This window comes from Mustela erminea, chromosome 4 (assembly GCF_009829155.1).
Source record: "Mustela erminea isolate mMusErm1 chromosome 4, mMusErm1.Pri, whole genome shotgun sequence".
NCBI lineage: Eukaryota > Metazoa > Chordata > Mammalia > Carnivora > Mustelidae > Mustela > Mustela erminea.
The window spans coordinates 90,848,869-90,862,112 of record NC_045617.1 but is presented as its reverse complement, the minus strand read 5'-3'; the positions used below and the strand labels follow the sequence as shown (position 1 = coordinate 90,862,112).

At 57.7% G+C, this 13,244-nt stretch overlaps 1 protein-coding gene across 1 annotated transcript; it reads right to left on the bottom strand.

The window, feature by feature from the left end:
* Positions 1–84: 84 nt before the first annotated feature.
* TMEM151B (transmembrane protein 151B) lies at positions 85–8,238 on the bottom strand. The gene is made up of 3 exons (XM_032340127.1): positions 7,991–8,238; positions 5,377–5,817; positions 85–4,175 (listed from the first exon to the last, which is right to left on the bottom strand). Exons 1-3 carry the CDS (start codon positions 8,117–8,119, stop codon positions 3,048–3,050), a joined length of 1,698 nt encoding a protein of 565 aa, XP_032196018.1. The 5' UTR covers positions 8,120–8,238; the 3' UTR covers positions 85–3,047.
* Between the last annotated feature and the right edge of the window lie 5,006 nt (positions 8,239–13,244).

Genomic DNA, 13,244 nt, shown 5'->3' with positions numbered 1-13,244 from the left:
CAGGAGGGACTCAGACCACTGCCCCCACCAGGGAGCTTCTGCTGGGAGTAGAGCGTGGGGGAGGTGCCACACTGGGGAGGAAAGTCAGTGAGTCATCCGCAACTTTATTATCCACCAGTTTGATTTGTACAATCTTTGCGCTTGGAAATCCACGACAGAAAGGCCACAGTGTGATGCACCCAAATGACAGAGACCTGTCTTCTCCCCAGCCAGGCCCAGCCCACCCCACAAGCCCTTGTCCTCAGCACATATGGAGCCTTCTAGTGGCCCTCCAAGAGTCCCCATGGTTCTGTGGCTGCCCACAGAAGTCACATCAGCCCCCAGGGCCACAGGAGGACCTGACAGATTCAGGCTGAGCCCCGTCTCCCCTCCTCCTCCCGCTGAGAGGTCCAGAGCCTCCAGACCTGTGGTCTTTCCACAGGATGGGTCACGGGCTGCAGCCACAGCCCAGGGGTGCCTGCTCCCCAGGACTCCTTCCAACAAGCAGGCGCTATGCAGAGCACCAAAGGGGGCTTGGGAGCGACTGCACTTGTGTGCCTGTCTGGGCAACCTAGAGTCTGTCTGTGCCTGACACCCTCCGACAGTTCTGGAGTGCAAACGTGTAGATGTGAGGGTGTGTGTCAGCGACTGTGTGTGTGTGTGTGTGTGTACATAGCCACAGCTGCTAGCAGAAGTTCTAATTAGAGAAACAAGAACATTCAGTGTAAAGTTTAATTTTAGAGATTAATTAATTTTCTGGTTTTCGTTTTCCCTGGCAATCAATAAAGCTACCAAGAAAATAGACCAAAGAATCAGTTTCTCTCTAAGTCTGTGCGTGTGTGGAAGGTGAGGCTGTCTGTGTAAGAAGACCTAGGCAGAAATGGTCAATACAGGCAAAAATAATAACAGGGTTCCCCCCATCCCCTCCTCCTAGCTCAGGCTCCATCTCAGCAATGGGCCTGAGGGAGAAGGAGCTGAGTCCCTCCCTCTTTGGAGCCGGGAAGTGGCCAGGCTGCCTCCACAAAAGGGCATGACATCCGGGGCCAGCTGGCCAAGAACTGGGGCCTGCGGCCACAGCTCACCACCTGGACCTCACAGATGTCCCTTCAGAGGAAAGAGGGGTGCTCCAACCGCCAGGGCTCCAAGGAGCACAGACTCAGGGTTCAGGCAGGTTCAGTGACGGCACTCAGGTGGCCACGGGTGCCCAGACCCAGGGAAACTCAGTGGGCAGCTGTTCCCTCCTGCCCAAGCCTCCTGTTCTCCGGCCACCTCTGCCTTCCCACTTAGCCATCTCCACAGGAAAGTAAAGCTCAATCCCGATGGGCCATGGGCCATGGTGTCCCCACAATCCAAACCTCCCAAATCCCCTGGGGAAAAGGGGACGGGGAGCCAGAGATGTTGCATAGGTGGCAGTCATGCCCTTGGCAGGTGTAGTCCTGGCTAGGCTGGAGGAAGATGGGAGAGGAGGCTCAAGAAGGGGAAGAAGGAGCTCTGGCGGCTCCGGTGAAGTGAGGAGCATCAGGCGTGAGCGATGCTGGCGGGCCCCAGGGTTATTCTCTCCAGCTTGAAATGTGAGCTCAGTCCCTGGGCACTGAGTCCACTGGGAATGCATTAGGCAGGGGGGTTGGGAGGGCAGGGGGCACATAGACATGCACACTGAAGCACATCAGGGTGGGAGTGCTGGGGGAGAAAAGGCTGCCTCAGAGCTTTAGGAGAACAGCAGGTGGGACCCGCAACCTTCGGTGGTAGCAGGGTGTCCTTTGGAAGACCCTGGGACACGCTGCAGGGCTTCAGCACATGGGATAGATGACAGAGGGGTTGGGCAAGATTTAGAGAATTTCCACCTCTGACCCTGCCCCTAGAATTGAGTATTTCTCCAGCCAGGACTCATGAAGACAACCTCAGCCCTGCAGAGGTAATGTGTGGGGGCACAAACCGCTCTTCACACCACCATCCCCCACAAGTCTGGGGAAGGCAAGGAAAGGTTTCACCCCAGAAACCCCTACCGTTGGCGGTCCTTTCCATCTCCCTCCACTGCCCACTCCCACCTGCTGCGAGAGTTCCCCCTTTGCCACCGGGGTCTGTCTCCCACTCTTCCCACCCAGGCATTGATCTTGACCAGCTTTAATGATGGTGTGTGGCAGTATCCCACCCCTCTGAAGGGAGAGTCCTCCCAGACCCCAGGTCAGGAGGCTGCTGCCAGGACGCTGCAGAATTTAGAGACAGGACTGAGGTGCATACTGTCCACATTTTGCCTCCCTCCTCCCTGGGCAACTGTTCTTCAGGGCCAGAGAGCAAGAGGCAAGGGAGGAGGGTGACGCAAGCAGTGTGAGCGCAGTCCCTCCAGGACCCACACTCCAGGGACCCAGCTAAATAAACAGCAGTGGAGGGAGTGGCAGAAAGGAAACCCCGATGTTTGGGGCCAGCGCCAAGAAGAGGATAGCAACATTTGCACGGTTTTGAGATGGAGCACCGGGGCTGACATCTGGCCCCGGTCTCAGACCCGCTGAATTCATTAGCTGGTTGGAAGCCAGCCCTGCTGTTCACCACCGCTCCCTCCGCAGGGAAAGGCCCTGGTGGGGCTAGGCTGCGAAGGAAGGAAAGCCCCAGTTTCCCTTCCCCATGCCTCTAAACCTCCCCAGCTGCAGAGCCAAAGCCTCGCCCTTGAGGCGGGCCCCAGGCGGTGCCACACAGCACAGTCGCCACTAACAGTCAGAAGATCCATTGAAAGGCTGGACGGGAAATCGCGAGTGTGCGAGTGTGCGTGGGAGAAGGGGAGGTGTCCCCCTAAGAACCGAGCGGCAGGCTGGAAGAGCCGACCGTGCCCGGGCTGGGGGTTCTCCAGAGCCGCCGATCCCCTCCCACCATCGGTCTCTTTATGTACAGGAAAGGCGGAAGGTCCGGACCCATCGGGGTCCGTCCCGCGCACCCTCGCCTCCTGGTTCCCCGCGCCGCGCCCAGCACAGCTTCAGTCACCATCACGACTCCCCCTGCTACCAGCCAGGGACACAGTCCGACGGGGGACAGGAGGGTGGACCGAGGGCCTGGCGGGGGAGGAGGGGCGGAGGTCACAGTGAGGTCTCTACGCAGGAGCCGTGGCGGTGCAGCGGCCGGTGGCTGTGGCCCAGACACCCCTCCTGCCGGTGCACGATGAGGACCGGGAAGTAGAGGGCGTCGTGGTAGGGTGGCGGCGGCCCGGCCTCCTCCTCGTCGTCGTCCTCGTCGTCCCCCATGCTGGCCTGGCTCGACAGGCGCGTCTGCTCGGTGGGACAGCTGGCCTCGTTGACACTGCCGCTCCGGCTGCGCCATAGGCAGCTGCGTCGGGAGCCGTAGAGGCGGCCGAGCGAGAAGCGGCTGCCCCCGCAGCCCGGGCCGCCACCGGGCCCGGGGCCGGCCCGGGGGCTGGCGCAGATGCTGAGCGCGCTGCGCGAGAAGATGGACGAGCTGCTGACAGCACGCTGGCAGTGCTCGCAGCTGCGCCGGTACGGGGCCACGCCCGCCGCGCCCGGGCCGCCCACCCCGCCATAGCGGCACGCAGGCGCGTACCCGCCGCCCGCCGCCCCCGCGCAGCGCGCCCCCAGCCCCGCCAGGTCCATGAGCACCGCCTCCGAGTAGCTGGGCACCAGCTGCTGGTTGGAGCGGATGTGCCACTCGAGCTCCGTGCTGTCCACCGTGTTGACCCGCGGCAGGCGGTGCGTCAGCGGGGGCAGCAGCTCGTCGCTGGGGCTCAGGCCGCCGCCCGCGCTGCTCGCCGAGCCCGGGCCCTCCAGGCCGAAGAGCTTCTCCACGTGGTAGTGCGCGTAGGCCGTGCGGTACTCGGCCAGCACGCGCAGCGGCCACGACAGCGTCAGCAGCGCCGCGGCCCAGAAAGCCGAGGAGCAGGCGTACCACGGCGGCCGGGCCGGGTCCGGGAAGGCCACCATGAACTCGCGGAAGTCCACGTTCTTGAGGTGCATGCCCTCGCGCGCCTCCATGTAGTCGTCCAGGCCCTCGTTCTCGGCGAAGAAGCGCGCGCGCTGGCACAGGTAGGCGTTCTCGGCCTCCACGCTGGCGAAGCTGAAGCACTTGGTGAAACGCAGGCGCGTGGCCGGCGCGCCCTCCAGCCCCACCAGCGCCTTGGACACGTCGCGGACGCCGCAGCGCGCGTAGTCGAACTCGGCCTCCGCCACGTGCGTGTTGACGCGCTCATGGTAGACCTACGGCGCCGGGGAGGGCGGCGGGAGTCGCTTCTGTCGGCTCACCCTCGTCCGCCCCATCGCGCCGCTCTTGCTGCCCGCTCAAACCCCGGAGCCCGCCCCACTTTCGAGCCCGCTTGGAGCCGGGTGGGATCTTATCATCTGCTTTGCAAAGCCACGCGGGTCCTCAGCGTCTTCGGTTAGAGAGGAGGACGGGCGGGAACTCAGACCTCCCGGTGTGCATGCTAATTTGAATTAAGCGCTGCTTCTTCAGGGGGTCAGGCGCTGGCCTTGAACTGCCCGTCGGGTTTGCCCAACCTTTTTGCCCCGTCTCCCAAGACTCATGCTGCCCCTTCTTTCCTTTTACAAGTGTGTTCCCCAGTGGGCCGAGGAGCGTCCTGTCGACCGGTCTACCTGTTCCCACCTTAGCTCTCAACCATTCCTGATTCTCACAGGCCCCAGGCTTCTGTTTACCCATTCCAATACTGAGACGGAAGTCACCCTTCCCTGAGAAAAATCTCTTCCCGCAGGGTTCTAATAATGCCTAATCCTGGCGGGTCCAGGCTGTGCTAATTAGCCCCCATCCCCACCTTTCCATGGGGCCTCCATTGCCTACCTCCGCCTCTTTGCCAGCAGACTCCCACCTCTGGGAGCCTCAGACTTGGGATCCAGGGCCCTGTGTTTGAGTCTAGCACTACCTCTTAGAAGCTGCAGACCTTGGGCAAGTCATTGATCTTAGGATTCCTTACCTGTGAAAGAGGACCTGGTAGCAGCCACCTCACTGAACGGGTGAGAGCATGCTGTGAGGTAGTGCATGGGAAGCCATCTCCAGCCATTAAGCACTAAGCATTACAGACCCTGGAACCAGACTACCTGGGTTCAAATCCCAGCTCCACCACATACTAGCTGGTATGACTTTGAGCAGGGTACTTAACCTCTCCGGGCCTCAGTTTCCTCATCTGTAAAATGTGGGTAGTAGTTACCTACCTCATAGGGTTGTAATGAGGATTAAAGAAATGATGCAGTATTATCATGTACATCGGGCAGAGCGTGGTTGCTGGTGTTTACCATTATTATTATTATTACTGTTGTTACTGCCCTCCTGTTTCAGTGTCCACAAGAGCTCACTGCTACCTGTGCTCCTCCCCCTGGGGGGTAGTCCATCAGGTCCCAGCACCCCCCTCCCATTTGGACTGGCCTGTGCTCCCCTCCAACCCCTCACCTGGGTGGTGGTGTAGGCGTCTCCATTGCGGTATCGCGTGACCTGGCGGGTGCGGCGGACATAGTGGTAGCTGATGGCCTTCCACCAGATACAGGGCGTGGCCTGCTGCATGCGGCCCACACGCTCCCGCACGCTGCTCACATCAACACGGTGCTGCAGCTCATGGCGGGCTTGGCAATGCCAACACTCCACCAGGTAGACGGCGTACAGCATGAGCAGGAAGGCCAGGGGGATGTAGACATAGCCGTTGGAGCAGGGGCTGTCGTGGTACATGAGGCTGTTGCCCTGGTAGGTGCTGCTGAAGGTGAGGCGGGTCACCGTGGTCACGTGGCACCAGGCCACGGCCCCCAGACAGCCGTACATGAGCAGCGAGAGCAGCAGGCACTTCCAGTGGGACTCACGGCAGAGGGACTTGGTGAAAGAGGGCTGGATGGGACGCTGCTGCTCAGATGGGCAGGGGAAGGTCCAAGATGAATGGGAAGTGAGACGGAGTGGCAGGACCCGGCACAGAGATGGATGGAGGTGTAGAAGCCAGCATCAGAGATGACAGGCAGACAGGGATGTGGGGAGGAAAGGTAAGACCAAGAGGGAAGCCAAGGACCAAAGATAAATGAGGAAAGGACCCGAGTGAGACACGGGGGCAGGGAAAGAGAACAGAATGCCAATACAGGGACGTGCAGAGAGAGACAGACACCCCAAAAGGCAGAGAGGGATCGGAGCCAGAGGTGGAGGGAGGAGGCCCGGTGGCAGAGAAGACACAGATGGACAGGATGGCACCCGGAGAAACAGAGTCCAAAGACAGATGTAAGATGGCCATGAAACAGGAGGTGTGGATGGGGAAGACAAGGGAGGACAGACAGGCGTCAGTGAAGGCAGGTCCCCAGCCAGGACTCCTTCCAGGTGTTCCAGGAAAGCAGGGAGGGACCCATTTGACAACACCTTCCCACTTAACAGGTGGGGCCCTCACATCTTCCTGGTTCTTTGAGTCCTGGGTACTGGAGTAGCCAGTCCTCTTTGACCCATCCATCTCCCCATCCCTCACAGACAATTAGTCTCATACCTCCTTTGGAGGGGTGGGAGGGGGTGCCCAGGAGACATCAAGCTCTGACTCTCCCCACATTCTGACCTGGAGGCCCTCTCTGTAAGTCTCCTTCCTGGACCCTAACATCCTTCCCTGTTCTAAGATGAGAGGCATCTCTGAGTAGAGAAGGCAGTCCAGAAGGAGATATTCAGAAGGGCAAAGGCAAGTGGCTGGGGAACAGGGATGTGGCACTGGGTCACAGGGGTAGGGAGGGAGACATCTGCAGTCCAGTCATTTGTCAAAATGATTCCTGGAGCTCTCTGGGGGCCTATTAAAACACTTGGCCCATTCTGTTCTACGGTCACCCCAGTGAGTTGTTTACACATCTAGACTGGGTGCTCCTGAGGTCAGGGTCTCAGTTCTCCCGGGTGCCCATCATGGAGCTGGCACCCAGCAGCCACTTAGTAGATGAGAACTGAGTTGGATTTCTGGTGGTGGGCTGTGCTTTCCCACTCCTCCTCCCTGCTGTCTAGCTTTAAGGAGCCCCCCCCACCCCTCAACACAGACACCCCCCGCTGAGATCCTGATTTCCTCCAGTTCCCCAGGCCTGACCTGGAGGCTAGCCACAGGAAGGGAGAAAAGGGTGGAAAGGAAGGGCACAGTCACAGGCAGTGGGCCCTGGGCCTGTGAAATGAGAGGAAAGATCTGGAAGTGCAGATAGATAGGTGGGCTAGGCAGTAGTACACAGCATATACAAACAAGATTAGGGTAGATGGACCTTTTTGGGAGCCTTGTCCTTGGGGGGGTGTGCAGATGTGCACCTTTGTGTGCCCGCCTGAGTATGCACGTGTCCCACGGAGAACACATCTGAAAGGGTCTCTACCTGCAGGTCTGTCCCTGCCCACGTGCTTCTGCCCTAGTGCAGTGTGTATGTGTGTGCAAGAGTGTGCACGGGAGGGGGGGGGGGAGCAGTGCTACTGACACCTTCCTCAGTCTCTTTGTTTCCAGGTTCAGAGGACTGAAGAGTGGGGCCCCGGACTAGGGAAATGCTTATTTCCAACACTCTGAAGGATTGCTGGGCTCAGGGACCCCCTGGGAGTGGGGGAACAGCATGGATATTGGGAGGGAGAGGTGCACACACCCCCAGTGACCCCAGGGGGAATCGCCTCTCTACACACTTGACCTTCTCAGGACCACAGCTCAGGTACCACCACCATTTCCCCATGGTACTCTCCTGCCTCTGTAGCCCCTACAAGTCGCCCTTCCTGGCCTTCAAGATCGCATCCCCTCGGCGAAACAGGATTCCTGCCACCGTCCCCACCCCATCAGCCCGGGGTCCGCGAGGCTCCGCCCCTCGGCCCCTCCCCCTGCCCAGGACCCCCCGAGCCCCGCCCCCGGCGCAGCCCCTTCCCCGCTACCGCGGACAGCTCCGGCCGCCGGTGGGGGCATCCGCGCGGGACTGCGGCTGCGGCGGCCGACTCGGGGTGCGGGGCGCCGGCCGCGCTGCGGCGGAACCGGCGGGGGCCGCGCGGGGCGGGGGATGGGGGGCCAAGCTGCGGCCGCGCCTGGGGAAGGGGCGCTGCCTGTGCTCACCTCCTCTCGGGCGGGGCCCTCGTCCGCCGCCGCCGCCGCCGCCGCCGTGGGCTCCTCCGGGACCCCGGGGCCGCCACCTCCGCCGCCGCCGCCGGCGCTCTCTCCCGCGGCCGAGCCAGGGGGGGACATGGCGTAGAGGGGGTGCGTCGAGCTCAGGGCTTCCCGGGGGGCTGCCGGGGGCCGAGGGCATCCTGCGCGGGCCCTGGGGAGGGGGCGGGAGGGGGCGGGGCCCTCGCTGCTCCCCACCCCCCGCCAGGGGGGAGGGGGCCTGGAAAGGGCACCGGGGGTAGGGGGCTAGGGGCTAGGGGTGGGGAGGCGGGCTGGGGGGCCGGGCCGGGGGGGCCGGGGCCGGGGGCGGGTGTCACCTTGAGGCCCTCGCGGCGCCGCTCCGCCTCCCGCCCGCTCCCGCCGCCGCCTTTTGTCTGAGCCGAGCTGGAGCCAGCGCGCCCCCCCTCTTCCTCCCAGCTCAAGAGCCCCGCCCCCAGCCCCCCAAACTCCGCCTTCCCCAAGCCTACCTAATAGCCACCCCCCAAGGAGAAGAAGCAACAGGGGCTCCCCGCACCCCTTCCCCACTCCGAGCCTTGCTCACCGCACCACCACCACCCCCCATCCTGGCAAGATCTGTGCCGCAACTCCTTCCGTCCCTTCTCCGTGGAGGGGGCACCAGTGGTTCAGCCAACATCCCTCCCCATCGTTGGTTCCCGCAAGTTCCTGGGGCCAAGGGTGGGGGAAAGGAGATTGAGCCATGGAACCCTAGGGAAGATCCTTATTTCCAGTTGGGTGGTAACGGGTTAAGGCGGGAGCCAGCCTTCCGAGGCCAGATCCAAGTGCGCAGAGATGGAATCGCGTGAAAGAGAAAGGACTGGAGCTAGATGTGAGAAAGGACTAACAGAGGGCAGAGGGGAGGACATGGGAACCAGCCTTCACAGAGCCATTTTCCTTCCCTAGAAGAACAGCCCCAAAGAAGCAATGAAGTGTGTGCGTCGCCCTAGGCTGGAGAACAGGAAACCTAAATTCCAGTTCTTAATCCTGGCTCTGCCATTAAGTGGTTGTGTGACCTTGGGCAAGTGCCTTCCCCTCTAAGCCTTAGTTTCCTCATCTGTGCACTGAAGAATTTGCCTGGACTCTCTCTAAGGCTCTGCCCTTCTTCTGTGAGTGTAGGAGGCAAAATCACAGACCGCAGGCCAGGCTGAGTGACTACAAGTAGCCTACCCCTTCCTGCCATCCATCCACACTGCTTTTCCCTTGTACTGTCTGGGTCAGGCAGAAAAAAAACTGACATGCATTCATTAATTCCTGGGTGGATCCATTCAATAAACAGGCATTAGGTACCTACTGTGTACTCTGTTCAGAAATGAAACATATGATATTCTACCTTCAAAGAGCACAAAGTCTAATAGGGAGGGGGACCAATCATTGTGATAAAATAGTATAAAGGGTATGCATATTCAATCCATGTGTGCACCCTGTGGAATCCTGCTGTGTGCCCGGTGCTACATTAGAGTCTTTGACGTATAGTAATTGGTCCCCTATTTGCCCACAAGGAACCAAAGTATAAGGAGTGTGAGTGATTTATTCAAGGTCACAAGCTAGTACTCACAGAGCTAGTCCTAGAATCCAGACCTTTCCCATTCCAAAGGCCGTGGGGATATCTGTGGGTTGGAAGTTAGCTTAAGGCGAAGTTTTGGATAATCCAGTCTTTGGGACAGGGGGTGAGCGCACTGATCTGCTGGGATGGCTACCTGAGGCAGAAGAGCCACTACCTCTCTCCCACCCGCCCCCAACACACCCAATCCTGGTCCTGCCTCCATTTGCCTATTCTCCTCTTTCCAGGCAAAGTGAAGGTCGCTGGCTGACTGCCTACTGCTTCCAAACTATCCAGTCTGAGGTTCCTCCACTCCATGCGTGGGTCATTCCATCCTTCAGACCCAAACAGAGGAAGGGTGGGGTCCTGAAGAGGCTGGCTTCTCCCTCATTCTCATGGCAGAGGAAGACTCTCACTTGGGGGCTCACTCCAGTGCCTCCCACCCATATTTTGTGGGAAACCCTACCTCACATCTAACTCCAACCCCTCTTCTGGTCTCAGCCTGTTCCACCTAGTTCAGTCCTCACTGCAGACAAAGTGCAGAGTCCCCAGCCTGACCCTGTCCTAACTCAGATAGGAGGCTCCCACTTCCCATTTAGTTGTTGAAATCTTGCTCCTGTTTCCCACTCCTTTTGGCCAACCCCAGAGCTCCCAAGAGATAAAGGACCCCTGACAACTGACCCCTGCTTCTCCATTCACACACATTACTCTTCCTTGCAGCTCAGGGGAAAGAGGGGTGAAGGGAGGGGGCAAGGAAGGAGCCAGCTGACCTGCTGGTCACCATGGCAACGGGGCCTGCTTCTAGAAGAAGGAGCCTGGCTGGGGTGGATGGAAGCTGGGAGTGGGGGCACTACAAAGGGAACCAGAAAAAAACAGCAGAGAGAGAAGAGGACTGGTGGGGCAGAGGAAGCGAAGTCAGGGCCCTGACCATGCTGAGGCCCGAGTCAGAGTCCCCAAGTCATCTTTCAGAATGGCACTGCATGATCCCTCTCCCCATTCTGAAGTGTCCCCTGAAGGGCTTCCTGTCAGAGTACTGGCAAGGTGCTGGAAGCCGTCAGTGACTCAATGCTGACCTCATGTGGCCAGAAAAGGGGCTGGTACACACCTGTTAAGGTTCCAAGTGAGACTCCAGACTGAATTGGGATAGGTTTTTCCTTATATTCAGCCTCTATCTGAAGGCAAGTGGGGTTCACTGCATACTCCTGCATTCTTGTGTCCTTGCGGTGGGTTCAGATGCCCCAACTCCTTAGACCTTTATAAAGGAAACAAAGTTTCAGTGAAAATGTTTTTCAAAGTTTTGGATTAGGGACAGGAGAACCTGGCCCCCGTCCTTCCTAACTGTTGTATCTTGGGCAGTTCAGTTCTCCCCTCTGGGTTTCAGCTTCCCAACTTTAAGATGAGGATGTGATAATGCCTGATCTGAGCCCAAGTAGTCTGGGTCTAGAGTTCCTGGCTGTATTTTTGCTCTAGGCTTTGAGGATGAGAGAGGAACATGCCAGGGGAGGAAGTTGAAAACCTCTGAAGTCACACTGACCTCAAGGGAAGGAGATGCTTCAGTTTCCTTGGGCTTTCCCCTCATGGCTTCTCACTGCCTCATGCTCAACCATCTTCTCCACTCTGGTTCTCCACAGGGATGAAGAGCAGTGGGGCATCTCCTCCTGGCTGCCCACCATGCTTCTCTCTTGATTCACCCCTCCAAGCACACACACACAGGGTACCTCTCTTCTCCCCAGTCCCCTTCCTTCCCTGCACTCCACTGGGCAGTTGACCCCACTGTGTGCCCCCAGGGCACCCTCTTCTCACTCCTGTCTTTGTGTAAGCACTCTGTATTATAATTGCTGGGAGATTTTTGAAGGCTGGGACCATGGGACATTTTTGAGTGGAGGTGGGGTTAGTGGTTGTTGGTTATTACTGTTACTATGATACTTAGTTTTGATTCCAACAGAAAGACCAATGTCAGACATACAGGAAAAGCCCTATATGTATTTGTCAAACAAAGGAATAAAATGAGATTACATGGTGGAAGGCAGTAGGAAAGCTGGTTCATAGCTGTCTGCACTTACTCCAGCTTCCTTCCCCCAATGCCAGAGTTGGAAAAAGGAGATGTTCCCTTAGGGATGATATTCTAAAAGCATTGCTGCCCCTGGGTTGATGGCCCTTGGGGTAGGGGATGAATCATGGGGCACGGATTGGGGCTCACCATATGGGTGGAGTTTGCTGACAACCTCCCTAGGCCGTTTAGGCCCAGGGAAAGCAGGGACAGGGAAGGAGGGAAGATGTGCTGGCATTGGGGCTGTGGCTGTGGTGGGGACCTCAGGAGAACATGGCCCAGCATGTCTGGGGCCTCCCCATTCTGGCCCCACCATGAGGAACTAAACTTCCCTGATCACTAGGGGTAACCAGATGTCGTAACCGCCCAGAACTAGTGTTTCATCCCTGTGAAGAATGACCATTCTGCTTTTTTAAGATTTTTTTTTTTTTTTTTTTTTTTTGCCAAAGAGAGAGAGAGAGCAAGTGAGTACACACAAGCAGGCAGAGAGGCAGGCAGAGGCAGAGAGAGAAGCAGGCTCCCCACTGAGCAAGGAGCCTGATGCGGGACTCGATCCCAGGACCCTTGGATCATGACCTGAGCCGAAGGCAGCGGCTTAACCCACTGAGCCACCCAGGCATCCCACCATTCTACTTTTTTAGACAACAAAAAAAATCTGACCTGCATATCTGCATTTTTTAAGACAACAGCTTGCCTGAGAAAACCCACTTTCAAAAAACCAAAAACAAACAAAAAACCTGTCCTTATGCCCAATTCTATGTGATCTCGGAAGTAGACTCAGGAGACCCTCTATCCAGGATCCAAAGACAGAACTGCTTCTTTAAAGACAATAGGTTTCCCCTTTCTTTCCCTACCCAAACTCCTAGGCACTGATAGAGAAGGAGGCCATAGAAATTGAGAAAAATGGGTAGGAGATAGGAAGCAGTGCTCTCCTTGCAAGTTGCATAGCCTGTGCAGATGACTAATAAATATTCCTTTAAAAGTAAATGAAAAGAGGGGCTCCTGGGTGGCTCAGTCGGTTAAGCAGCTGCTTCTGGCTCAGGTCATGATCCCAGGGTCTTGGGATCGAGCCCCACGTTGGGCTTCCTGCTCAGTTGTGAGCCTGTTTCTCCCTCCCTCTGCCTGCCTCTCTGCTTACTTGTGTTCTGTCTATCAAATAAATAAATAAAATCTAAAAAAAAAAAAAAGAAAAACAAATGAAAAGGGGCACCTGGGTGGTTCAGTCGGTTAAGCGGCTGCCTTCTGCACAGGGCATTGATCCTGGGGTCCTGGAATCAACCCCCCAGGGGGGCTCCCTGCTGGTTGGGGAGCCTGGTTCTCCCTTCCCCCTGCTTGTGTATGCTCTCTCTGTCACAGAAATAAATAAAAATCTTTAAAAAAAACAAACAAACACGAATGAATGAATGGAAAAAATGAAATGGAAGAAAGGAAGGAAGAAAAGAAAATGCGTGGAATTAATGAAAAAAAGGAAGGGAAAATATGGATGGATGGATGGATGGATGAATGAGTGGGTGAATGAATGAATGAATGAATGAATGGGTGAATGAATGAGTGGCTGAATGAACGCACGAGTGACTCAGGACGGGGTAACCCCTGACTCAAAGCCAACGCAGAGGGCG

What these genes read in the sequence shown, in the direction of transcription:
- TMEM151B (XM_032340127.1), bottom strand. Translation starts at nt 8,119, where the DNA reads ATGTCCCCCCCTGGCTCGGCCGCGGGAGAGAGCGCCGGCGGCGGCGGC. An exon ending in AGGGCCCCGCCCGAGAGGAG is followed by an intron (nt 5,818 to 7,990) that starts GTGAGCACAGGC and finishes CCATCTGAGCAG; the next exon opens with CAGCGTCCCATCCAGCCCTC. An exon ending in ACGCCTACACCACCACCCAG is followed by an intron (nt 4,176 to 5,376) that starts GTGAGGGGTTGG and finishes CCGGCGCCGTAG; the next exon opens with GTCTACCATGAGCGCGTCAA.